This window comes from Mobula birostris, chromosome 14, assembly GCF_030028105.1.
Source record: "Mobula birostris isolate sMobBir1 chromosome 14, sMobBir1.hap1, whole genome shotgun sequence".
Taxonomy (NCBI): Eukaryota; Metazoa; Chordata; class Chondrichthyes; order Myliobatiformes; family Myliobatidae; genus Mobula; species Mobula birostris.
This window is the reverse complement of record NC_092383.1, coordinates 41,129,765-41,156,362: the sequence shown is the minus strand read 5'-3', so window position 1 is coordinate 41,156,362 and position 26,598 is coordinate 41,129,765. Positions and strand designations below refer to the sequence as shown.

The 26,598-nt window shown below is 44.0% G+C and overlaps 1 protein-coding gene across 1 annotated transcript in view; it reads right to left on the bottom strand.

Moving 5' to 3' along the window:
- Positions 1-26,598, bottom strand: part of aldh1a2 (aldehyde dehydrogenase 1 family, member A2) — a 111,456-nt gene that overhangs the window by 42,883 nt on the left and 41,975 nt on the right. Inside the window, exon 5 of the mRNA XM_072278433.1 lies at positions 3,215-3,276. Coding sequence (XP_072134534.1) covers positions 3,215-3,276 — 62 coding nt within the window. The remainder of the gene's footprint in view (positions 1-3,214; positions 3,277-26,598) is intronic.

Sequence of the window (26,598 nt, the reverse complement as noted above, 5' to 3'; positions counted from 1 at the left end):
TGGACAGAGAACAGGGTGACAATTAAAAGCTGTGAAATATTCCCATTCTGCTGCAGAAGCCTAACTGTGGAATTGAAATTCCAGACACGACTTTAATAGCATTATTGATGGAACAATTTACACAAGATCCCTGCTGTTTCAGATTGCCATGACATCTCTCTGCCTCCTCACCCTTTTACTTTAAACAGTTTAATCCCTCCACTGAAGGAGAAAGGGTTGTTTATTTTTGATCCATCCATAATCTCTACCTTTAGTTAGAGAAAAAGAAACAATGAGGAGATAGTGTCACTCGGTGCCTAGTACCATGTCAAGAATTCTATGTGCAATGTTCACACTGGCCTCTGAAACAATCCTTCTGTTAAACTACTCTGAATTTCATTATACTTATTTAATTATTTATTTCATTTAAATGTTCATTATATTTTGCTTTATTTCTCAAAATTTCTATGAGAGGAAGATGGAAAAGAGATGGTGGACCTTGTTATAAGATCATAAGATATTGGAGCAGAATTAGGCCATTTGACCTACCTCCCCACCTCCCCACCTCAGCCCCACTTCCTGGCCTTCTCCCCGTAACCTTTGATGCTGTGGCCAATCAAGAACCTATCAATCTCCGCCTTAAATACAACCAACGACCCAGCTGTATGTGGCAACAAATTCCACAAATTCACCACCCGCTGGGTAAAGAAATTTCTCTGCATCTCTGTTTTAAATAGACACCCCTCTATCCTGAGGCTGTGCCCTCTTGTCCTAGACTCTCCCACCATGGGAAACATCCTTTCCACATCTACTCTGTCCAGGCCTTTCAATGTTTGAAAGGTTTCAATGAGATCCCCCCTCATCCTTCTAAATTCCAGTGAGTACAAACCCAAAGCCATCAAACATTCCTCATATAACACTTTCATTCTCAGAATTGTCCTTTGTGTATCTCCTCTGGACCCTCTCCAATGCCAGCACATCTTTTCTTAGATAGGGAGCCCAAAGCTGTTCACAATACTCAAGGTGAGGCCCCACCAGTGCCTTATAAAGCCTCAGCATCACATCCCTGCTCTTGTATCCTAGACCTCTTGAAATGAATGCTAGCATTGCATTTGCCTTCCACACCACTTTATTTATTTTATTTAGATTTTTTAAAGGCTGTTCTCATTGTGAATTCTGGGCACAATGTAATCGGGCTGCTATTAGCCATGTAATTATACGCAGAGGTTCTCACAGAATTATGTTGACAGTTTTCTTAATTCAGGGTCAAGCAGTCAACTTACGTAAAACATGGGCAACACACATCAAAGTTGCTGGTGAAGGCAGCAGGCCAGGTAGCATCTCTAGGAAGAGGTACAGTCGGCGTTTCAGGCCGAGACCCTTCATCAGGCCTAAAACGTCGACTGTACCTCTTCCTAGAGATGCTGCCTGGCCTGCTGTGTTCACCAGCAACTTTGATGTGTGTTGCTTGAATTTCCAGCATCTGCAGAATTCCTGTTGTTTACGTAAAACATGGACTGCTTTGTTTTCTACAGACTTCTTCTGGCCTACTGAGTGTTTCCAGCATCTTTTGTTTTTGTTTTTATTTCAGAGTTCTAGCATCAGCAGATATTTATTTCATTTAGCAATCATTTTGCAATCCCCCTCTGGCTTTGACACTAAGGAGGCAATCGGCTCCTGTTGTTCAATTATCTGTTTCTCAAAAAAGCGACAGGAATGAAACAATCCAGTAATAATGTCCAAACAAGAGAAAATCTGCAGATGCTGGAAATCCAGAGCAACACACGCAGAATGCTGGCGGAACTCAGCAGGCCAGGTAGCATCTTTGGAAAAGAGTGAACAGTCAACGTTTCAGGCCGAGACCCTTCAGCAGGATTCTCTTTTGAGCAACCTTTTTTTCCCAATTCCCTTGACTTGCTGCTGGAATTTGTGGTGATCTTTTCCCAGTGATGTGGTTTCAAGAGCAGACTCTGATATGAAGAATGGCCTGACTCCTTCAATAAGGGAAAGGATTTTCCTGAGTAGATAGGTAGCAATCCATACAGTCCATTTGGCTGCATGCATTCATTCACTCCTGTTTAAACGATCATTTTGACTTTAAATGTAACTCTATAAATAGTCGCCTTTAGAAGTTTCAAAAATAGACAATTTTAGACTTCAATTATATTTCCTACTCAAAAGGTAATTGACATTTAAAATAGCAATGCTTAAGTGATGACAGCAAAACAAGATCTAGGCATCTCACTCACTATCAAATAAGCAAGCTGAAAATCTGCCAATTCAAGTATTTTAGTTCTTGGTTTTAGATATTAGAAATTGCTAATGACTGATCACTTTAATTGAAAGAATCAGATAGGAGGTATCAGCTTTACTGCAAGTTAAAACTGAAGTCCTGACTTCATACAATGGAATATCTGTTAGTCTAATTAATAACCATTTGTTTTGATATACCTATTTCTCAAACATATCTACCATGGTACCTCAACAACATCTATTGTACTTCCAAGGCAACAAAGGATAATGGAATGTTTTAACATTCATTCATTATATGCTGTGCTATATGACATAGGCAATCATGGTCTTGACCATGATTGTTCTTGGCAAATTTTTATACAGAGGAGGTTTGCCATTGCCTTCTTCTGGGCAGTTTCTTACAAGATGGGTGACTCCAGCCATTATCAATACTCTTCAGCGACTGGCTTCCCGACACCTGTGGTTGCATAACCAGGACTTGTTGATATGTACCAGCTACTAATACAGCATCCAACACCTGCTCGCATGGCTTCACACGACCATGATCGGGGTGGGTGGGGAGGGGGTGCAAAGCAGGTGCTACACTTTGCCCAAGGGTGACCTGCAGGCTAGTGGAGGGAAGGATCGTCTAACCTCATCTTTGGTAGAGACATACCACCATCCTGCTTTAGATTGAATGTAAAGTCCTTATGAAACGTAACTCCAGATTTGGGGGGTTGGGGGGAAGGGGTCGTTATCAGAGTTACAAGAACAGAAGGTGCATGTTTTACTCTTGCTGATAGAGACATACAGCCAAACATATACATTTGCAATTGGTGTTGTGTGTCCTACACAAAGGTCTTTATTTAAAGATCAGGAGCAGGAACTTGTACTTTCATGTCTAGGATGATCAAACAATAGAAAACTTTTAAACCCACACTTCTGTTGTAGGCTGTGATATTGCTGAGAAGATAAACACCTCCTGCAGATGAATAATACTCACAGGGATGATCTGTCCACACACGCCTATTGGCTCATGTCTTGTAAATGTGAAATAATCTCCATCTGTAACAGAAGACTGTAATTACTCAACATTCTCATTTGAGTTAGCCACACTAAACCACCATTATCACTTCCATGAAAATGAGGATTATGAAGGCCACTCTTGCTCTTTCTATCATTGACAAATAAATGGAAATTTAGTTAAGTAAATGCTCTGAAAATTCTTAAACAGTTGGCTAGAAATGGACATTTTAAATGAACTTTAAACATGCTTCAACATTTTGATTATTAAAGGGTAATTGGTTTATACAGCCAGGTACTATTTATACAGGTCCTCCCCAGTTTACGAACATCCAAGTTATGGACAGCTCATACATAGGATCTAATGTTTGGGAGACTGAAGGTATGGATAGGGGTGAATTTGCTGGCTGCTTCAGGGTTCAGGCATCTTCTGCTGGGTGGGAAGAGGCCATTTCCATTTACCTCCTCTCATCACCACCTCTCTCCCCAGGCCACAACAGTCAGGGTCTGGGTGGGAACAGGACATTTCCATTTACCTTCTCTAATTAGCACCTCTCTCCCCAGGCCACAACAGTCAGGGTCTGGGTGGGAACAGGACATTTCCATTTACCTTCTCTAATTAGCACCTCTCTCCCCAGGCCACAACAGTCAGGGTCTGGGTGGGAACAGGACATTTCCATTTACCTTCTCTAATTAGCACCTCTCTCCCCAGGCCACAACAGACCGAGATGGAACCACTGAGCAGATTTCTTTTTTACAAAACATACAAAAGTTTATTCACTCTCAAAAGTACATATAATACACAGGAGTTCACAAAACGGTTAACAATTTCAAATTAAACTATTACCTACAAAGCACTCAATTTCCTTGGGGGGGTGGGGGCGCTGTGCCCATAGAGATCTTATACACCTTCTCCAAGGACACCTGGGCACGGATATAGCTCCAGAAGAGAGGCATGCAGTAAGTTCAGGCAGAGCCCTCAGCTGCCCACTGCTTGACAAGGTCCAGGAGCAAGCCTGCCCGTTCACTCACTGTATCAGTGAGGCTGGCTGGCAGCTGATCTTCCCATGACTGCTTACTGTCCCATTACAGCTCCTTTTGTTTGTTTCTGACTTGCGAACAGGTCTCAGAAATGGAACCTTGTTTCTAACCTAGGGACAGCTTGTATAATTTCTTTTCAATTCCTGATTTCCCTGTTCTGCCTCCTTTCTTTGCAGCTGTTCATAATTGGTACCTTATCCCTTTCACTTGGGACAGAAATGAGCTAAGCATTAAGATCCTAGTTCTAATCTTAGTATGGGGCTGTAACTCGTCCCCAGGAGTCACTAATTGTTCAATGAACAGTCTACCTATTATCACTGTAACAATTTTTAACAAAATGTTTGCACAGGTTCATATTTTTCTAACAGCATTATTGGAATGCACTATGGCCAGAAAAGGGTATTTCTAACTTGAGCATACTGATAGAGAAATGTGAAATAAGCAACAGATCATTTATTCTTTGCCTTGAACTCAAACAGCGAGTAATGTTTTGAACACAGATGTGTTTTCCTTTATCAAGGTCAAGATCAGTTTAACATTATGCTATCAACTGAATGACATTTCCTTGAGGATACTTGCTTCTCTCTAAATATCTAACGATACAGGCACCATGTCACTGAGCACTGGGTAATCCCAAAATACAATCCGCTCTAAACAACACAAGACATACAAGATATGGGACTGCCTGTCAGTTAAACTCAGCAAAAGAACAAAACAGAGGTTTTCAGAGGTTTGTGGGCAGGGGTTCTGAGGGAATCTGTGGAAGAACTTCATCTTCTGGAAAGTTGTTGAAATCTGGAGCATACTGCCTGACCGGGTGATGGAGCAAGGTACTCTCAGCACATTCAAAATGTATCAGTACTGGCGTGTCAATTGGGCGTGTTCAAAATACTATGTTCGGACTAAGGGCTGGTAAATGGGTTTTACTACAGACAACAATTCTAGTCAGTTTGGGTTGTTTCTGTGCTGAATGGCACTATGACTTTGAAATAAAACACTTCATTTCTGGAATGTTTTGATTCTATAACTAGAGGGTAAACAAAATTGCTATTTCAATGTGCCTGACAAAATCTGATAGAGTTCTTTGAGGAAATAACAAGCAGGGTGGAAAAAGGAGAGGCTGTGCATGTCAGTTACATGGATTTCAAGAAGGCATTTGATAAGGTGCCGCACATGAGGCTGCTGAACAAGATAAATTCCTATGGCATTACAGGAAAGATACTGGAATGGATAGAGGAATGGCTGACAGCCAGGAATTCAGGGAGAGGGAATAAAGGGAGCCTTTTCTGGTTACAAACAAGAGAAAATCTGCAGATGCCGGAAATCCAAGCAATACACACAAAATGCTGGAGGAACTCAGCAGGCCAGGCAGCATCTATGGAAAAGAGTAGAGTTGATGTTTCAGGCCGAGGCCCTTCGGCAGGACTCAGCCCAAAACATCAGTTATACTCTCTTCCATTGATGCTGCCTGGCCTGCTGAGTTCCTCCGGCATTTTGTGAGACTTTTCTGGTTGGCTGCCAGTGACTAGTGCTGTTCCTCAGGGGTCAGTATTGGGACCACTACTTTCCACATTGTTGGTCAATGATTTGGATTATGGAATTGATGGCTTTGTGGCAAAGTTTGCTGATGATGCAAAGATAGGTGGAGGTGTAGGCAGTTCTGAGGAAGCAGTGTGATTGCAACAGGACTTAGACAAGTTGGAAGAATGGGTAAAAAAGTGGCAGATGTAATACAGTGTTGGAAGTGTATGATAATACATTTTGGTAAAAGGAACAATAGTGCAGACTATTATCTAAAAGGTGAGAAGATTCAAAAACCAGAGGTGCAGAGGGACTTAGGAGTCTTCATGCAAGACTCCCAGAAGTTTAATTTACAGGTTGAGTCTGTGGTAAAGAAGGCAAATGCAATGTTGGCATCTATTTCAATAGAATATAAAAACAAGGAGATAATACTGAGGCTTTATAAGACACTAGTCAGGCCAGACTTGGAGTATTGACTACAGTTCTGGGCCCCATATCTCAGAAAGGATGTGTTGTCATTGGAGAGATTCCAGAGGAGGTTCACAAGGATGATTCTGGGAATGAAAGGGTTAACATATGAGGAGCGTTTGACAGCTTTGGGCCTGTACTCACTGAAATTTAGAAGAATACATGTGGGGATCTCATTGAAACCTACCGAATGTTGAAAGGACTAGATAGGGTGGATGTGGAGAGGATGTTTCCTCTGGTGGGGGCATCCAAAACTAAAGGGCACAGCCTCAAAATTGAGGGGCAACCTTTTAGAACAGAGGTAAGGAAGAATTTTTTTAGCCAGTGAGTAGTGAATCTGTGGAATACTCTGCCACAGGCTACAGTGAAGCCCAAGTCCATGGGTATATTTAAGGTGGAAGTTGATAGTTTTCTGATTGGTCAGGACATCAAAGGATATGGTGATAAGTCAGTTGTATGGGGTTGAGTGGGATCCAGAATCAGCCATGATGGAATGGCGGAGCAGACTCGATGGGTTGAATGGCCAATTCTGCTCCTATGTCTTATGGTCTAAATAGCCTTGAGATGAAGATGCTGAGAATAGCTAAATTGCTTTTCACAAAATACTGTTTTCCTAAATCCTCAGCTCCTGCTGAAGGTGTTGACTCTTTACTGACAGTATGGTCCTGCTGCACCCACTGAGCCTCTAGAAGATGGCACCAGACAGTACAGATCCCCATCACCCAGTCGTTACGGATTCCCATCACCCAATCGTTATGGATCCCCACCACCCTGTCGTAATGGACCCCATCACCCAGTCATTATGAATCCCCATCACCCAGTCATTATGGATCCCCATCACCCAGTCGTTATGGATCCCCATTACCCAGTCACTATGGATACCCATCACCCAGTCACTATGGATACCCATCACCCAGTCTTTATGGATTCCTATCACCCAGTCATTATGGATCCCCATTACCCGGTCATTACGGATCACCATCACCCATCATTATAGATTCCCATCACCCGGTCGTTATAGGTCACCATTGCCCGATCATTATGGATCCCCATTGCCCGGTCATTACGGATCCCCATCATCCAGTCACTATGGATCCCCATCACCCAGTCGTTATAGATCCCCATCACCCAGTCACTATGGATCCCCTTCATCCATTTATTATGGATCCCCATCACCATTTCATTATAGATCCCCATCACCCAGTCATTATGGATCCCCATCACCCAGTCACTATGGATCCCCATCACCCAGTCGTTACAGAATGCTATCACCCAGTCGTTATGGATCACCATCACCTGATCATTATGGATTCCCATCATCCAGTCACTATGGATCCCCATCACCCAGTTATTATAGATTCCCATCACCCAGTCACTATGGATCTCCATCACCCAGTCACTATCAATCTGCATCACCCAGTCACTATGGATCCCCATCACCCAGTCACTATGGATCCCCATCACCTGGTTATTATGGATCACCATCACCCGATCATTATGGATCCCCATCAATCGGTCACAGTGGATCCCCATCACCCGGTCATTATGGATCCCCGCCATCCAGTCACTATAGATCCCCATCACCCAGTCACTATGGATCTCCATCACCCAGTCACTATGGATCCCCATCACCCAGTCACTATGGATCCCCATCACCCAGTCACTATGGATCTCTATCACCCAGTCATTATGGATCCTCATCACCCAGTCACTATGGATCCATATCACCCAATAGTTACGGATCCCCATCACCCAGTTGTTATGGATCCCCATCATCCGATCATTATGGATCCCCATCACCCAGTCACTATGGATCCCCAGCACCCAGTCATTATGGATCCCCATCACCCAGGCACTATGGATCCCCATCACCCAGTCACTATGGATCTCCATCAGCCGGTCATTATGGATCCCCATCACCCAGTCACTATAGATTCCCATCACCCAGTCTCTATGGATCCCCATCACCCAGTCACTATGTATCCCCATCACCCAGGCACTATGGATCCCCATCACCCAGTCACTATGGATCTCCATCAGCCGGTCATTATGGATCCCCATCACCCAGTCACTATGGATCCCCATCACCCAGTCATTATAGATCACCATCACCTGATCATTATGGATCCCCAGCACCTGTTGTTATGGATCCCCATCACCCAGTCCTTGTGGGTCCCCATCACCTAGTCACTGTGGATCCCCATCACCTGGTCGTTACAGATCCCCATCACCCAGTCACTATGGATCCCCATCACCCAGTCACTATGGATCTCCATCACCCAGTCACTATGGATCCCCATCACCCAGTCACCATGGATCCTCACCACCCAATCATTACAGATCGCCCATCACCCAGTCATTATGGATCCCCATCACCCGATCATTATGGATCCCCAGCACCCATTGTTATGGATCCCTATCACCCGGTCATTGCAGATCCCCATCACCCAGTCATTATGGATCCCCATCACCCGATCATTATGGATTCCTAGCACCTGTTGATATGGATCCCCATCACCTAGTCATTGTGGATCCCCATCACCTGGTCGTTACAGATCCCCATCACCCAGTCACTATGGATCCCATCACCCAGTCATTATGGATCACCACCACCCAGTCGTTATGGATCCCCATCACCTGGTCACTGTGGATCCCCATCACCCAGTTGTTATGGATCACCACCACCCAGTTGTTATGGATCCCTATATCCCGGTTTTTATGGATCCCCATCACCCAGTCACTATGGATTCCCATCACCCAGTCACTATGGATCGCCATCACCCAGTCATTTTAGATCCCCATCACCCAGTCACTATGGATCCTCATCACCTGGTCATTATGGATCACCATCACCCAGTCACTATGGATCTCCATCACCCAGTCACTATGGATCCCCATCACCCAGTCACTATGGATCTCCATCACACAGTCATTATGGATCCCAATCACCCAGTCATTGTGGATCTCCATCACCCAGTCATTATAGATCCCCATCACCCGATCATTATGGATCCCCAGCACCCATTGTTATGGATCCCCATCACCCGGTCATTGTGGATCCCCATCACCTGGTCATTACGGATCCCCATCACCCAGTCGTTATGGATCACCACCACCCAGTCACTATGGATCCCTATATCCCAGTTTTTATGGATCCCCATCACCCAGTCATTATGGATCACCACCACCCAGTCGTTATGGATCCCTATATCCCGATCTTTATGAATCCCCATCACCCAGTCACTATGGATCCCCATCACCCAGTCGTTATGGATCCCCACCACCCAGGACGTGCCCTCTGGTCAGTGCTGTCATCAAGGAGGATGTGTGGGAGCCTGAAGACACACACTCAGTATTTTAAGAAAAGCTTCTTCTCCACTGCCATCAGATTTCTGAACAGACAATGAAGCCATTATATTCTTTCTTTTTTTTTTGCTCTCTCTTTGTACTGCTTATTTAATTTTATATATTTTATTGTAATTTGGAGGTTTTTAATTATAGAACATAAACATAGAATAGTACAGCACAATACAGGCCCTTTGGCCCACAATGTTGTGCCAACCCTCAAACTCTGCCTCCCATATAACCCCCCACCTTAAGTTCCTCCATATACCTGTCTAGTAGTCTCTTAAACTTCACTAGTGTATCTGCCTCCACCACTGACTCAGGCAGTGCATTCCACACACCAACCACTCTCTGAGTAAAAAACCTTCCTCTAATATCCCCCTTGAACTCCCACCCATTACCTTAAAGCCATGTCCTCTTGTATTGAGCAGTGGTGCCCTGGGGAAAGGTGCTGGCTATCCACTCTATCTATTCCTCTTATTATCTTGTCTCTATCATGTCTCCTCTCATCCTCCTTCTCTCCAAAAAGTAAAGCCCTAGCTCCCTTAATCTCTGGTCAAAATGCATACTCTCTAAACCATGCAGCATCTTGGTAAATCTTCTCTGTACCCTTTCCAATGCTTCCACATCCTTCCTATAGTGAGGCAACTAGAACTGGACACAGTACTCCAAGTGTGGCCTAACCAGAGTTTTATAGAGCTGCATCATTACCTCGCGACTCTTAAACTCTATCCCTCGGCTTATGAAAGCTAACACCCCATAAGCTTTCTTAACTACCCTATCCACCTGTGAGGCAACTTTCAGGGATCTGTGGACATGTACCCCCAGATCCCTCTGCTCTTTCACACTACCAAGTATCCTGCCATTTATTTTGTACTCTGCCTTGGAGTTTGTCCTTCCAAAGTGTACCACCTCACACTTCTCTGGGTTGAACTCCATCTGCCACTTCTCAGCTCACTTCTTCATCCTATCAATGTCTCTCTACAATCTTCAACAATCCTCTACACTATCTACAACACCACCAACCTTTGTGTCATCTGCAAACTTGCCAACCCACCCTTCTACCCCCACATCCAGGTCGTTAATAAAAATCATGAAAAGTAGAGGTCCCAGAACAGATCCTTGTGGGACACCACTAGTCACAACCCTTCAGTCCAAATGTACTCCCTCCACCATGACCCTCTGCTTTCTGCAGGCAAGCCAATTCTGAATCCACCTGGCCAAACTTCCCTGGATCCCATGCCTTCTGACTTTTTGAATAAGCCTACCATGTGGAACCTTGTCAAATGCCTTACTAAAATCCATATCGATCACATCCAATGCACTACCCTCATCTATATGCCTGGTTACCTCCTTTAAGAACTCCATCAGGCTTGTTAGACATGATCTACCCTTCCTAAAGTCATGCTGACTGTACCTGATCAGACCATAATTCTCTAAATGCCCATAGATCCTATCTCTAAGAATCTTTTCCAACAGCTTTCCCACCACGAATGTAAGGCTCACTGGTCTATAATTACCCGGACTATCCCTACTATCTTTTTTGAACAAGGGGACAACATTTGCCTCCCTCCAATCCTCCAGTACCATTCCCGTAGACAACGAGGACATAAAGATCATAGCCAGAGGCTCAGCAATCTCTTCCCTCACCTCGTGGAGCAGCCTGGGGAATATTCCATCAGGCCCTGGGGACTTATCCATCCTAATGTATTTTATCAAATCCAAATCCTCCTCTCCCTCTATATCAACATGCTCCAGAACATCAACCTCACTCATATTGTTCTCACCATCATCAAGTTCCCTCTCATTGGTCAATACCGAAGCGAAGTATTCATTGAGGACCTCGCTCATTTCCAAAGCCTCCAGGCACATCTTCCCACCTTTATCTCTAATTGGTTCTACCTTCACTTCTGTCATCCTTTTGTTCTTCCCATAATTGAAGATTGCCTTGGAGTTTTCCTTTACCCTACTCACCAAGGCCTTCTCATGTTCCCTTCTTGCTCTTCTCAGCCCCTTCTTAAGCTCCTTTCTGTATTATATGGTACTGCTGCCACAAAACAACATATTTCAAGGCATACAGTATGCAATGCTATTAAACCTGAGTTTCATTCTGATTCTATATCTCCAGTATTATACAGTAACTCAAACTTCAGCAACTCTCCATTGGCTGGAAGTGCTTTAGAACATCTTGTGCTCAAGAAGGATGCTATAATGCAAGAACTTTATTTCTTCTGCTTACTGGTCTGCACTTTCTTCAGGAATATAAGATTAGGGTAAAATTCAATAACTACAGTTCCTCTACCACAGGACGTCTGGGCACCTGACAGCAACTATAGCACCCCTATGCCATATTCCTGTGAAGCACCATATTCTTCATTGCAGTGTAATTCTGTGCCCAGGTCAGAGCTTGCTAGTGAGCTTCACAAATTCACTGTTTAAACTGGTGATACAATATGGATCCTTTCTGGTCTGTATAGTTCCTCTGTGGATAAGTTACTGGAGAGTAGGAAGCTTAAATTAAATCTTTGATGAATATATGTTTAAGATATGTTATGAAATATTCAATATAATTTAAATCTATTGTTGCATTTTGATGGTTTAAGTTTTAGTATTTTTTCCTGTCCGGAAAATTAAATTGACAGAGCTGGGTTCATTTATTAATTCAACAGAGATTTGTTTATCTTTCCAGTTGTTTATAAACTGTCATGGAGAAACAACTTACTTTGGAAGTACAGAGCAAAATGTTTTTTTCTAATCAGCAGAATAACCAATCTGTCAACAGATTATGATTTTAATTGTGACTTGCACATTTAATAGAGGGAAAGAAACTTACATCAGAGTTGCTCTGTGATATTCCACAGTCTAAGCCCACAGGCACGCAAACCTCTTTGCGAACATTCGAAATACATGAGCTCCTGTCAGTTAAAAGTCTGGAAATTGTTGAGAGATGGACAGTGGCCAGTTGGACACAACTCAATGCTTTGCATGCTACCTGCCAAGGATTCTTGCTGTGACACCTTTAAACTTGTAAATTAATTGGAAAAACAAGTGTGTAAGTTAGTTACATAAACTGTTACCAGCTGAACTAATTCTAAAAATATTCCAACAACGTTGCATAAAGGAATATTGTCCCATTAGAACATTTCTGAAATATGTTTGAATTTTTAATGTCTCATTGGCAGTTAATACAGGCTCACAAGTAATTGGGAAAATAATTGACATCTGAAAACAAAGACAAACAGGCACTCTTCAGACACGGAATCATCTTTGGTGTGTGATTATCATAATTACGGTGAAATAGCACAAAAAATTGGGAGAGATATTATCGGGCTTTTTAAAAAAATTTTGCAACAGCATTGGAAAAAATTTATCCTAAAGAAATTACTTTGTATGGACACTGATTTATTGCAGAGTTAAAATTACATGAGTTCTGTGATCCTTCTTGGAGCACCAGTCTTAGCTTCCTTGTGGTATTGTGATAAGCATCTCCTTCCTGGCCCACTTTCCTTCATGCTGTCAACAGCTCAAACCACTTAAATAAATTCTGTTTTCTGAAGCAACAGAAATAGGCAGAAAAGAACTGAAAAGATGTTAAAGTTCAGCCTAATTCCTTGTGATTTCATAATGTACCACTAGTTGTGTGTTCTTCCCTTTAAATGTTTCGATAAACAATTCTCATTCTCACGCCCAGAATGTCAGGGCTAGCAGGAAAGTGGCTCGGTGAAAAGGTATAAATCATGGCCTCAGAAAGGACTGTCTAAACACTAGGGGGAATACACACATCACATGTATTTCAGATTCAAAGTGAAATCCAAGAGAGGTTTAGTTTTGAGTTATCTGCCGATGGCTTGGGAATGACAAAATATGAGCAGTTTTAGAACAGGGGTGGTCGTGGGCGTAATGAAGTACTGGTACATGAAAGCCTCCCACACCCATAAAATTACAGCAGACTTTCTTGAAAATAACAGAGTATAGTTTTAAGAAAATGAATCATTTCTAAGCAGTGATGCTGGGTTTTATTATCAAAGAGGCAAGAACTTATGATTAGCTTGTGTTTGAAAATGATGATTTCAAAACCCTTCTTAAATACCCACACACTAACAATATTTCTTGAACACTAATTATTTCAGCTGGACACAGATTATTCAAAGATCCATCATTGATCATAACTTGATGGCTTTGCACAGACATCTGACCTGGTTTCAGAATACCACTACCGCTGACTGACAGATTGACTACATGCGCGTTTGATGAACTATTGCTGTCTCCTCCACCACGCATCAAAACATCATGAACTGGGAAGACATCTGTGCACCAGCTCTGTCATCATTTATGCCAATCTTTAAATGTGTTTCCACTATAGACACTCACTTCTGAAAGGCACAACTCATTGATTAGAACTCTGCAATTCACTGTGATTAAACATTTAATCAAATACTGCTTTTTTAAGTTGTCTCAACGAAAGAAGTTTTCTTTTCAAAAACCAATTCTGTTAAACTGCTCGCTAAATGATTAAGTTAAAAAGTCCCGAGTAGCCCTTTTGCTTCAAATATGTTCAAGTTGTTCTATATAAGTAACTTATGAGGATTAATACAGTGGGTACACACTTACAGTACCTCTGCCTGACTTTACAATATGGATTTGCTGGGGAGGTCAATGCCATTCCCACATACTGTCGTGCAAAACAAGAGAAGATCTGGCCCCACACCTGAGTGTACACCTCATACTCGACTCATCACAGAGCTGAACTGCCATCTGGATCTCTCATCAGTCCCACAGTATTACCCCAGCAGCGGAGCAGTTTGCCAAGTGCAATCCCAGTCTCTTCAGTTGTATAAGTGCTTTCCCTCCCCTTCTCCCAACCTCATGTGGTTTTTTCTGCTTGTCAACCTGAACTTACCATCCCCCTGTCACCGTCTCCCCACTCCATCCCCATCCCCTCCCCTGCCTGCCATCTTAAAACCCTTATCAGTCCACCATTCCTGTCCTCCCTCACCCTGCCCCTTCTCCTCTTTATACTAACTATCTCCCATCCACTCTCAGAGTTTCACCCAAAGCATCGACAATTCCCTCATCTGGCCCAATGCTGCTTGACCTGCTGAGTTCCACCGGCAGGCTGCTGTTGCTTTCTTTCTTTCCTTTGTTTCACTCAGTCTTAATGTTTTCATTCAATCACTTAAAAGTAAATTTATCATTTTTTTTCTGTCTTAAATAATGTCTCCTATTGATATTTATAATATCCTTTTTGATGTGTTCTCAAACATTCCTGATCATAGATATTTCAAGGTACTTAGATGGCTTTGGGTAACAACAAAGTATCACAAGTCCAGAGGGTGGTCTGGGCAGAGATCCAGGACCTGATACCTGGGGCACAGTTGTTACACCTAGTGGCTTCATTTCTTGGGCAGCCAATTCTTGGAGTTTACGTGGACCAGAGGATATCAGTAGATCTGGAGGAAAGATGAGGGGGGCTGGCACAAGGAACATAATCCAACCCAGCAATATTTTTATGCCTATTACCCCTACGGGGACATAGACTGCTGACAGTAGCTCACCAGGGTCTAATGTCCTGGGCCAGTCTTTCAAGAGGTCTCCAGGTGTAACCCATCCTCTTGGGGTATCCTTCCTCCCCCCAGGTGGAGGTTTTGGAGCCTTCTGTTGGCATTTCTGTAGCATAGGATTTTTACGGGATGGCGTGGCTAGCCTCATGTCCAACCTTCTTCTTTTCGCAGCCGGACTTGGGGCCGTCCATGGCGGAGTTCCAATAATATTAGGTGTCGGAACAAGAGGATTATCTTTGCTTTAGAACAGATGAGTGGGGGAATAGAGGGGATATGGGCAATCATAACTTGGACAATGGGAATTTAAGCAGTCCTGTCTACAATGAGACTTTTTTTTTATTTTAGAGGACTTGATGCATTTTGGAGCAGCATTAAGTGACCAATATCTTTTTATGACTCAAGGCTGAGATAATGGTGGCCTTGAGATACAAGGATATTTAATTACCACAGTGCATATAAGCCTTGAACTTGTGGTGCCCTGCTGGAGACAGAAGAGGTGTTATCAGAGTGAGACAGTGGCTAAGACCTGAGGCACTGGTGTTGAAACGTGTTTCAGCCATCACTCCTACCCCATGAGTCAAGTGTGGGAGACTGGCCCCAGACCTGAGGCAGCAGAGGAAGCATGTGAAGGGAGGCAGATTGGGCAGTGGAGTAGCATGCGAGGACAAGTACCGCTGGAGCACAGGGTTGGTCATGGATACTAGCGAGGGAAGGGAGAGTCAGCCTTCAGCAGTTGGTGGAGCGGGGTGGGTCAGGAGCAACAGGTGGGGTGGAAATCAGGGATCAGGAGCCCTAGCATGAGGAAGGAGGCAAAGCCAGGATCAGAACAAGATGGAGTGGCATAGATCAGGAGGTTGGGGTGGCAGGAGGTCAGGACTACAGCCAGAATGGTGGGCATGGGATTACTCATTCAGTGCTGGGGCAACCAATGATTTAGGCAGGCTTCCCACTTATCCACAAGCCCCCAGCTGGTTCTACTTGTGAATGGTCAGTGGTGAATCCAGTCATGTAACAAGTTTTGACTTGCACTCTAACCAATAGGAGTGAGATTTAATTCTGAGTGGTTGTCATGCCTACAAAGCTTGCTCTTACATATTAAACAACTCTTTATACTTAGGAAGTTTACATGTGACGCTGCAGTTCTTATTACCACATTAAAATAAAACTGTTACAGATTTTTATTATCAAAGTGAAACTGGTTGTATAACTCCAAACTCAGTGGACAGGGTAGGTATAAAAGTGGATCTGACAGATTTTTGGAAAGAGGATGATGTGTTCCAAGCGTCATGTTATTCTGCCAGCTTTCCGTCAATATGAAATGATTTCAGATGTTTAGCACAAATGTGGCAACCATACACCAGGAATCAACTCAAGGACAAACAACTGCAATGTACTGAAGCCCAGCACTCCAATGCTTCTGCTCATCAGATGAAGAATGAAAGACTTCCCTTTATTCTTGCTTTTGGAACATCCTGAAAGGCTTTGCACCCAATGAAGCAAAGGCATTGACGTAGGAAACATGTACACAGGAAAGTGCAGCAAACGGCAAAGTGATTATGACCACAAAGACTATCTTGATAGAGTAACCAATATTTTCTGGGCTATTTGGAGACTGTCCTGTTCTTCTTCAATCTGGAGTCCTGGAAGTTTCCCATCCATCTAAAAGAGCAAATCAAGACTGGCTGGAAATGAGTATTAAAATCATACTGAAATATAATAGCGTTGTGCAATTAAATTCCTGGGCATTTTTTTTCTTTCAGAAATATACTTTATTCAAAAAGATCTCATTATGTATATAATACGAAACATTCCAATCAATATGTGATTGCCACCCACAGAGTGCGAAGAGCACGTCCGCGTGATATAATACGAAACATTCCAATCAATACGTGATCGCCACAGCAGAGTGCCAAGAGCACGTCACACCTGATGACTGAGTCCTTTCTCCTGATCAAGGAGATCCCTGTTTTTTTATCTTTAACTCACCCACGGTACAGTTTTTAATGCCTCTGAGCCATATTCCTGGTGGCTACAAGTAATGAGCAGAGGTGGCAGAGGGATGAAAGGACCGAACAAACTAGCTTCCAGACATTGTACTTGCTTTAGCTGTGATTCAGTCTGGCCCCAGCACCAAGTTACAGATCCACAACAGTCTGCAAACTGGCAGTAGGTCCAGAGGAGGAGAGCATCATTTGTGTCACAGGGAGGTTTTGATCTCTGCGCCTCCATTGCCAGGAATCAACGGGGCAAGTGGGGGATCAGCCTTGCCTAGCTCCTGACTTGACTGGGAAGCTCTCCCATCTATTGACTAGCACTGCACTAGGGACGTCTGTGTGCAATTGCAAATTCCCTCCCCAACGCTGGAAAGCTGGTCTGTGATGTGTCTCCCTGCAATATTCTATCAAAGGCCATCTCCTCATCCAAACTCATGAGGAAAGTCTCTGTCCTTGTCCAAGTCTGTTAGAGATCTTTCCACCAAGTACCATGCAGGTCTGGTCTGGTTGGATCACTTGTCCCAGAGCAGACCTGTCTCCAGTTAAACAGAACCTTGTAGACCACATCAAGCAGTGTGATGTGTTGCCATTTTCTGGTGTCCTCTCTCTCCAACCCCCAACTCTGCAGATGAGGGTGATGATACCCTTCCTCATGGACTCTGACATACTGCCAGCAGGAAATGTGGGACTGCACACTTCCAGGCCCATTCAGTCACAGTGAACCAGACAAGCATGCCCAACACACATCACTTTCAGAGGTCCTGACCTGAAAGAATGGACTGAGCTTGTCAATGTGTCCAGAGTTAACCATTGCTCCAGACTCTCCATTCACTGTCATCTAAAAGCCTTGTGATCAAGGACAGGAATTTCCTGCCTTGGTCTTCAAGACATACAAAACAGCCTAGATCGATTTATAGATCCTTGTTATGTCCAGCTGTGAGAAATACAATGAGTGACAAGAAACTTTATACAGTAGTCAGGGGAACAGACGGGCATTTCTGTAGTCATAAGCAAGACTCTAGAATGGTGTGTTGCCTTCATGGTGCCGGGGTCAAGGATGTCTCTGAGCAGGCACAGGACATTCTGAAATGGGAAGAAGATGAACCAGAGATTGTGGTTCATATTGGTACTAACAGCAGGCAGGAAGAGGGATGAGGTTCTTTAATGTGAATATAGGGAGCTTAGGCAGAAGGCTGAAAAGCAGGACTTTTAGGGTTGTCACCTTAGGGTTACTCTCTGTGCCATGTGCTAGTGAGGGTACGTAGGAGGATGAGGCAAATAAATGTGTGAAGGAGGGAGGGGTTCAGCTACTAGAACAATTGGGAAGAGGTGACCTGCACAAGAGGGAAGGGTTGCAACTGAGCTGGATGGAAACCAGTGTCCTTGTGAGCAGGTTTGCTGGTGCTGCTTAGGAGGGTTTAAATTATTCTGGCAAGAAGGGGGGTCCAAAGCAGTAGTTCATCAGGTGCAGAAAGTTGAAGCAAATATAGAAATTAAAGCAAACAAGTCCAGTAGGGCAGGGACAGGACTGGGAGTGATGGTGGTCTGATAGGCCAAACTGCAGTTACTTTAATGCAAGAAGCCTGACAGGTGAGGCAGATGAACTCAAAGCCTGGACTGGTTGTTATGGAAATATGGGTGAGACAGCTCAATGCTCTGGGGTTTTGATGCTTCTGCCTTGACAGAGGAGGAGGTAAGAGAGGAAAGGGGGTTACTGAATAGCTTAGAAAGAACACCATGGAGGTACTTAGAGAAGATAGCGTGGAGGGAATGCCCAGCGAGTGATTTGGGTAGAATTTGGAAATAAGAAATGGAGGAGTATTTTGATGGGATTGTTCTACAGACCCGCAATAGTCAGTGGGAATTTGAGTAGCAAATATGCAAGGAGATCACAGACTGCTGAACATGGACTGAATGGGGAAGAATTTGTTAAATATGTCACGGAATGTTTTCTGAAGTAATATATAGACAGCCATGCAGGACAGGGTTGGTTGGGGCAACACTCAACGTTCTCTTAGGAAATAAGGGTGGGCAACTGATTAATGTGTCAGTGAGGGAGCATTTTGGCAGTGATGATAATTCGATTAACTTCAAGACAGTCATGGAAAAGGAAAGGTTTGGTCTTTAAGTCAAAGTCCTAAATTGAGGCAAGGCTAATTTCAATGGCATCAGAAAGGAACTATCAAATCCTGATTGGTAGAAGTCATTTGGAGGCAAGTAGGAGGTTTTTAAAAGTAAGATAAGGAGAGTTCAGGATCAGCATGGAATGAAGAGCTAGTCAAGAGTTAGGATGGCAGCTGGGATCAAGCGATTCTCATGAGGAATATAGGGGTCAAAACAGTACACATAAGAATGAAATTGGGAGGGCAAAATTGATATCTCTGACAGATGACATAAAGGAGAATCCCAAGAGATTCTATTAAGTCTATTAAGTCTATTAAGAGAGTAGGGAGGATCAATGTGTAATGTGTTCATGGAACTACAGAAACTGGGCAAGGACTTACATTTCTCCTCAATATTTTCTGTGGAAAAGCATATGGAAGCTAGTGGGTTCAAGAGAAGAAACAGTGATATCATGAACCATTTCTACATTGCAAAGAAGGTGTTGGAGATCTTGAAACACGTAAAGTTGGATAAATCCCTGGGACCTGAACAAGTAAGTCCTAGGACATTGTTGGAGCCTCAACAGAGGAATTTGTATATACATCAGCCACAATTAAGGTACTGAAAGGCAGGAGCATTGCCAATGTGCCTTTATTTAAGAAGAGCAGCAGAGATAAGCCAGGGAACACAGAGCAGTGAGCTTTATATGAGAAAGGTATTGGAAGGGATTCTGAAGCATAGAATTTACTTGCATTTGGAAAGGCACAGACTGATTAGAAATAGTGTGGCTTTGTGCTTAGGAAATTATATCTCAGGAATCTGAATGAACTTCCGGAAGAGATGACCAAGAGGATTGACATGGGCTGGGTGGTAGAGTTTGTCAATGTGGACTTTAGGAAGACCTTTGATAACATCATATATGGTGGGATAGTCCAGAGGTTAGATCCAGGGTGAGCCAGCCAACTGAATACAAAATTGGCTTGGTGGTAGGAAGCAGAGAGAGATAGTGGAGGGTTGTTTTCCAGATTGGAGGCCTGTGACCAGCAAAGTGCTGCAGGGATCATTATTGGTCCACTGTTGTTTGTCATATATTAATGATTTTTGATGAGAATGTAAATGGCACAGTTAGTAAGTTTGCAGGTGACACCAAGATTGGTGGTGCAGTGGACAGTGAAGAAGGTAGTCCAAGATTACAACAGGACATTGATCATCCAAGGAAGGGAGCAAGGAACTGCATCTAGAATTTCACTGAGACAAGTGCAAAGTGGTGCATTTTGAGATGTTAAACACAGTGAGTAGCAGTGCCTTGGGGAACGTTTTCGAACCAGAGAGATCTAGGGGTACAAGTACATAGTACCCTGAAAGTGGAAACAGTGGTATACAGGGTGATGAGGAATGTATCAGCTGAGGCAGTGAGTACAAGAGTTGAAATATCACATTGCAGTTGTACAAACATTGGTAGGGCCACTCTTGGAACACTGTAGGCAGTTCCGGTTACCACGCTATACAATGGATGTGATAAGCTGGGTAAGGTGCCAAAAAGTTTCACTAGAATGTTCTCTAATTTGGGAAGGCTTGGGTTATCAGGAGAGCCTGGATTGGTGATTTCTGTTTTCCCTGGCGTGAGGAAGGATGAGAAGTAATCCGATAGAAGTATACGGACAGTTTCTCATGCGAGGGAAACGAGAACTAGAAGGCATGGGTTTAAGGTAGCAAGGCGGAAGTATAAACGCGATCTGAGCAGTGAACTTCTCACACAAAGGTTAGCTGGTATCTGGAATGAGCTGCCAGAGGTGGTTGTGGTGGAGGCAGGAACAGTAAGACATGTAGCAGGCATCTGACTGGTACTAGAGGGAATTGAAGAAGGAAAACGGAACTAATATAGCTTGACTTGATGGTCACCATAGACATGGTAGACCATAAGGCAAGCTTCTATGCAGTATGACTCTATAACTCTAATATACTGAGCTATCTTATTTAAGGCTGTTAATCTCAGAAAAAGAAGTGTGAACAGGCCTCATCCTGTTCCATGGATCGAAAGATGATTTTGAAAACTCTCAGACAAAGAGTGGAGCTGCTCTCCACGTCCCTACAGACCACAGTAGGAACAGATGCCGCACACTTTGCAGGAGTTGGTGTGCCTCCCTCTGACATTCTCTTGCTTTCAGAACATTCCTGAGAATGAAGAATCTTTTGATATCCTCATTGATTCCTTCCACCAAGGAGAGTTCTCATAGTTCTCTAACAATCCCTTGCATGTGCTGATGTTGTCTGGGGTTTCATGTTCATGTTCAGCTTCCATATCCCACAGCTTTGCATCTTTTACACTTCCAGTTAAGAGTTTGGACATAGCATTAAGTTTGTTGTTGTCTCTGCCGATTGTGATTATTCAGTGGAGGCCACTGGTCAGAATGAGTCATTATGTGCAGCAGAGGGATCTACTAGCCAACAGCCAACCTTTCATTTCTCAGAGTGGAGACATAGATGGCGATGAGACAGAGTGAAGCAATTTTGTACATTGTGTTTGCCACAAGGGACAACCTCAAGTTCTTTCTCTGCGAAGACAGAGAAACAGTCACCATTGGCTCCAAACTTAACTGACCGCCCATGGTTGCTGAAGTCAGTGTGTACACTCCTGGACAAGGTAATCTAAAGTTATTACATATCCCAATGTTCTTTTTACATAGTGCACATTAGTTGATGCAATCTTTAAACCTATTTTTAATGTTAAAACACACTGTCTAGAGCCACATCACCATCAATTCCTCTCTTCAAGTACACCCGTTGTATATGCAATGTCCTGGTTAAGATTTCTTTTGCTATGCTGTAAGGCATTTCCTTTTAGAAGTTTTCTGCAATAGCTATGTCTCCAGTAAGAGTGTTTTGGCTTCTGCTAAAGATAAGGAGCCATGATGTCCAACTTAGGAATGCTATGTCAGCAAATCAGGGTTGTCTTGGTACATGGTGTAACTTTCTGCCCAATGGATGTGAGGGAAGATTCTAGAGAGCTGGGTGGGATCAGGTTTCTGAAGAACTGTAGTCTGGTGAGAGAGCTGCATTTGTGAAGTTCTTGCCCGGAGATTGGATGCTGTGAGGATGTTGTTTAAGGATTGAATAAGCAGTTGATTTGTGTGTTTAAGCCAGTGTCTGTAAAAAGTAAGATGCATCATAATTAAGGTACTTTATTATGGATGCTGTGGGAATTAAAGTTTGGTGTGATAAGAAGAGGATATCCATAGGTAATGCTTGCATTCTGAGCGAGGAAGATATTCAAATTCCCAAAGAACTGCTACTTAGAGTGCTGAATTCTGTAAAATATTGGGGAAAATTGCACTAATTGAATGGTGTTTTGACCAATCAGCTGGTAAGGATGTCACGTTAGTCCAGACTACCAGTGACATGACTGGAGTTGTGCTGCCTGATAAGATAAGGGCGTTTGAAGAGGACTGTCCATATTTTTAGAGAAGGGGCAAATGTAGCTGAGGGCGAAGAATTTAAAGACAAGTTGTTCTTGTTTCTGTGAAGTAAAGGAAAGAAGTTGTCTGATGTGAAAAGTCTAATAAATCCTTCAGCAGTTGATTTAAATTCTGAGCTGGTTTCAACTATTACATCACTGGTTGATAAATGCCAAAATGTACCTGCAGAGAGCCAAAGATATCATAGGCTGAAGGTGTTCGCTGGAGTCAAGCCCACTTCCGAAGTGGAAGAACCACCTGAGGCTTGGGCTGAGCAGATATCTCAGTTACTGGATGAATGGCAGTGCTCAGATACGTATTATCAAGATACAGAGGCTGGTAGAGAGTTTAAAGAGTCCTTTGGCTGATATAGTGAGGTCTCTAAAGGCAGAAATCCAATTAGCCACATCAACCAATTATCTGCAAGCTCTGGAAGATGCTTTTGGCACCACTGAAGGTTCAGCTGATCTCACGATGAAGTTTAGGCACACACTCGAAGAGGAAGGAAAGAAGCTGTTTCCAGTTGGAGAAGCTGCTGCACTGTTTGTGCCACAAAAGGGGCATTCAACTATCTGGGAGAAATTGTTTGAGGGTGGAGCAAATTGTGAAGGACATGCTGTCACATGACGTTATTGCACTGTGTATTCGAATGACCCACAATGTGCACCCTCCTCTATCTTCTACCGAGTTACTCAGAAAAATTAGAGAAGAGGAAAACATGATTGAGAAGTGGAACATTTCCAAAAGCCGAGAAATGTCTTCAGTGGTAGTCCCTGCTGCTGAAGCGACCCCAGCGACAGAGCTTTTGAAGAAAAAAGTGAAAAGACTTGGAGCTGAGCTGACTCAGTGAACGCGGCTAACGTTTCAGCAAAACGTGACACGTCTGATGGAAATCTGACCCACCTGTAGGACCTACTAAGCAGAGGAATGCTGCTGAAAAGGGTCTTTTGACGAGGCAAGTGACCAGCATTTTCTGTTACAACTGTGGAGAAGATAGACATTTCAAACAAGACTGTGAAGGACAGGCAAATCTTCGAAGGTAAGTCAGCAGTTAATCAAACCGAGAAGAAAAGATGAAAAACTTTGGAGGGGCCCAGTAAAGGAATGGGCTGGCATCTTGGAAAGAACACATTCCAGTCAGTGTATCAAGGGAAATACTAAAGTGCAAAACTCGATTTCTGAATGTTTAGTGGGGACAAGCTCGGATGTATCCACACAGATTGAAGATATTTATGCTAGAACCATACTTGATACAGCTTCTCAAGTTACTTTACAACACATCAAAGTTGCTGGTGGACGCAGCAGGCCAGGCAGCATCTCTAGGAAAAGGTACAGTCAACGTTTCGAGCCGAGACTTTTCGTCAGGACTAACTGAAGGAAGAGCTAGTAAGAGATTTGAAAGTGGGAGGGGGAGGGGGAGATCCAAAATGATAGGAGAAGACAGGAGAGGGAGGGATGGAGCCAAGAGCTGGACAGTTAATTGGCAAAAGGTATATGAGAGGATCATGAGACAGGAGGCCCAGGGAGAAGGAAAGGGGGGGGGAAGCCCACAGGATGGGCAAGGGGTATAGTGAGAGAGACAGAGGGAGAAAAAGGAGAGAGAGAAAGATAGTGTATGTATACAAATAAATAACGGATGGGGTACGAGGGGGGAGGTGGAGCATTAGCGGAAGTTAGAGAAGTCAATGTTCATGCCATCAGGTTGGAGGCTACCCAGACAGAATATAAGGTGCTGTTCCTCCATCCTGAGTGTGGCTTCATCGTGACAGTAGAGGAGGCCGTGGATAGACATATCAGAATGGGAATGGGACGTGGAATTAAAATGTGTGGCCACTGGGAGATCCTGCTTTCTCTGGCGGACAGAGCGTAGGTGTTCAGCAAAGCGGTCTCCCAGTCTGCTTCGGGTCTCGCCAATATATAGAAGGCCACATCGGGAGCACCGGACGCAGTATATCACCCCAGCCGACTCACAGGTGAAGTGTCGCCTCACCTGAAGGATTGTCTGGGGCCCTGAATGCTGGCGAGGGAGGAAGTGTAAGGGCATGTGTAGCACTTATTCTGCTTACAAGGATAAGTGCCAAGAGGGAGATCGGTAGGGAGGGATGGGGGGGACGAATGGACAAGGGAGTTGCGTAGGGAGCGATCCCTGCGGAAAGCAGAGGCGGGGGAGGAAAAGATGTGCTTAGTGGTGGGATCTCGTTGGAGGTAGCGGAAGTTACGGAGAATTATATGTTGGACCCGGAGGCTGGTGGGGTGGTAGGTGATGACAAGGGGAGCCCTATTCCTAGTGGGGTGGCAGGAGGATGGGTTGAGAACAGATGTGCGTGAAATGGGGGAGATGTGTTTGAGAGCAGAGTCGATGGTGGAGGAAGGGAAGCCCCTTTCTTTAAAAAAAGAGGACATCTCCCTCGTCCTGGAATGAAAAGCCTCATCCTGAGAGCAGATGTGGTGGAGACGGAGGAATTGTGAGAAGGGGATCTCGTTTTTGCAAGAGACAGGGTGAGAAGAGGAATAGTCCAGATAGCTGTGAGAGTCAGTAGGCTTATAGTAGACATCAGTAGATAAGCTGTCTCCAGAGACAGAGACAGAAAGAGAAAGGGGAGGGAGGTGTCAGAAATGGACCAGGCAAACTTGAGGGCAGGGTGAAGTTGGAGGCAAAGTTGATGAAGTCAACGAGCTCAGCATGTGTGCAGGAAGCAGCGCCAATGCAGTCGTCGATGTAGCGAAGGAAAAGTGGGGGACAGATAACAGAGTAGGTTTGGAACTTAGATTGTTCCACAAAGCCAACAAAAAGGCAGGCATAGCTAGTACCCATACGGGTGTCTATAGCTACACTTTTAGTTTGGAGGAAGTGGGAGGAGCCAAAGGAGAAATTATTAAGAGTAAGGACTAATTCCGCTAGACGGAGCAGAGTGGTGGTAGAGGGGAATTGGTTAGGTCTGGAATCCAAAAAGAAGCGGAGAACTTTGAGACCTTCCTGATGGGGGATGGAAGTATATAAGCACTGGACATCCATGGTGAAAATAAAGCGGTGGGGGCCAGGGAACTTAAAATCATAGAAAAGTTTCAGAGCGTGAGAAGTGTCACGAACATAGGTAGGAAGGGATTGAACAAGGGGGGGATAAAACAGTGTCGAGGTATGCAGAAATGAGTTCGGTGGGGCAGGAGCAAGCTGAGACAATAGGTCTGCCAGGACAGGCAGGTTTCTGGATCTTGGGTAGGAGGTAGAAATGGGAAGTGCGGGGTGTAGGAACTATAAAGTTGGTAGCAGTGGATGGGAGATCCCCTGAGCGGATAAAGCCGGTAATGGCCTGGTGCTCCTTAGTGGGGTCACGATCGAGGGGTAAATAAGTGGAAGTATCCGCAAGTTGACGTTGTGCCTCAGCAAGGTAGAGGTCAGTACGCCAGACTACAACAGCACCCCCGTTATTGGCGGGTTTTATAGTAAGGATAGGATTAGTGCAGAGGAAGTGGAGAGCAGAGCGTTCCGAAGGAGTGAGGTTGGAATGGGAACAAGGTACGGTGAAATCGAGATGGTTGATGTCCCGTCGGCGGTTAGCAATAAAGAGATCCAGAGCAGGTAGGAGACCAGAGCGGGGTATCCATGAAGAGGAGGAAGGTTGAAGACGCAGATCCTTTTGCAACCGGTAGTTGATGCATTTACCAATGATGCCTCTTAAAACTCTAGAAATTTGGGTGCTCAGTACAAATGATCACCTGTATGATGGTTACTCGTCGGTGAAACTGGAGTTTTCAGAAGCAGATGTTGGAGTAGCTTAGACCATTGATACACTAGTATTCATCTGCCCAGATCCAGTTGAAAAAAAGTGAAGCTTGCATTCTTGTGGGAACAAATACTCCCAGTGTGAGAAGGCT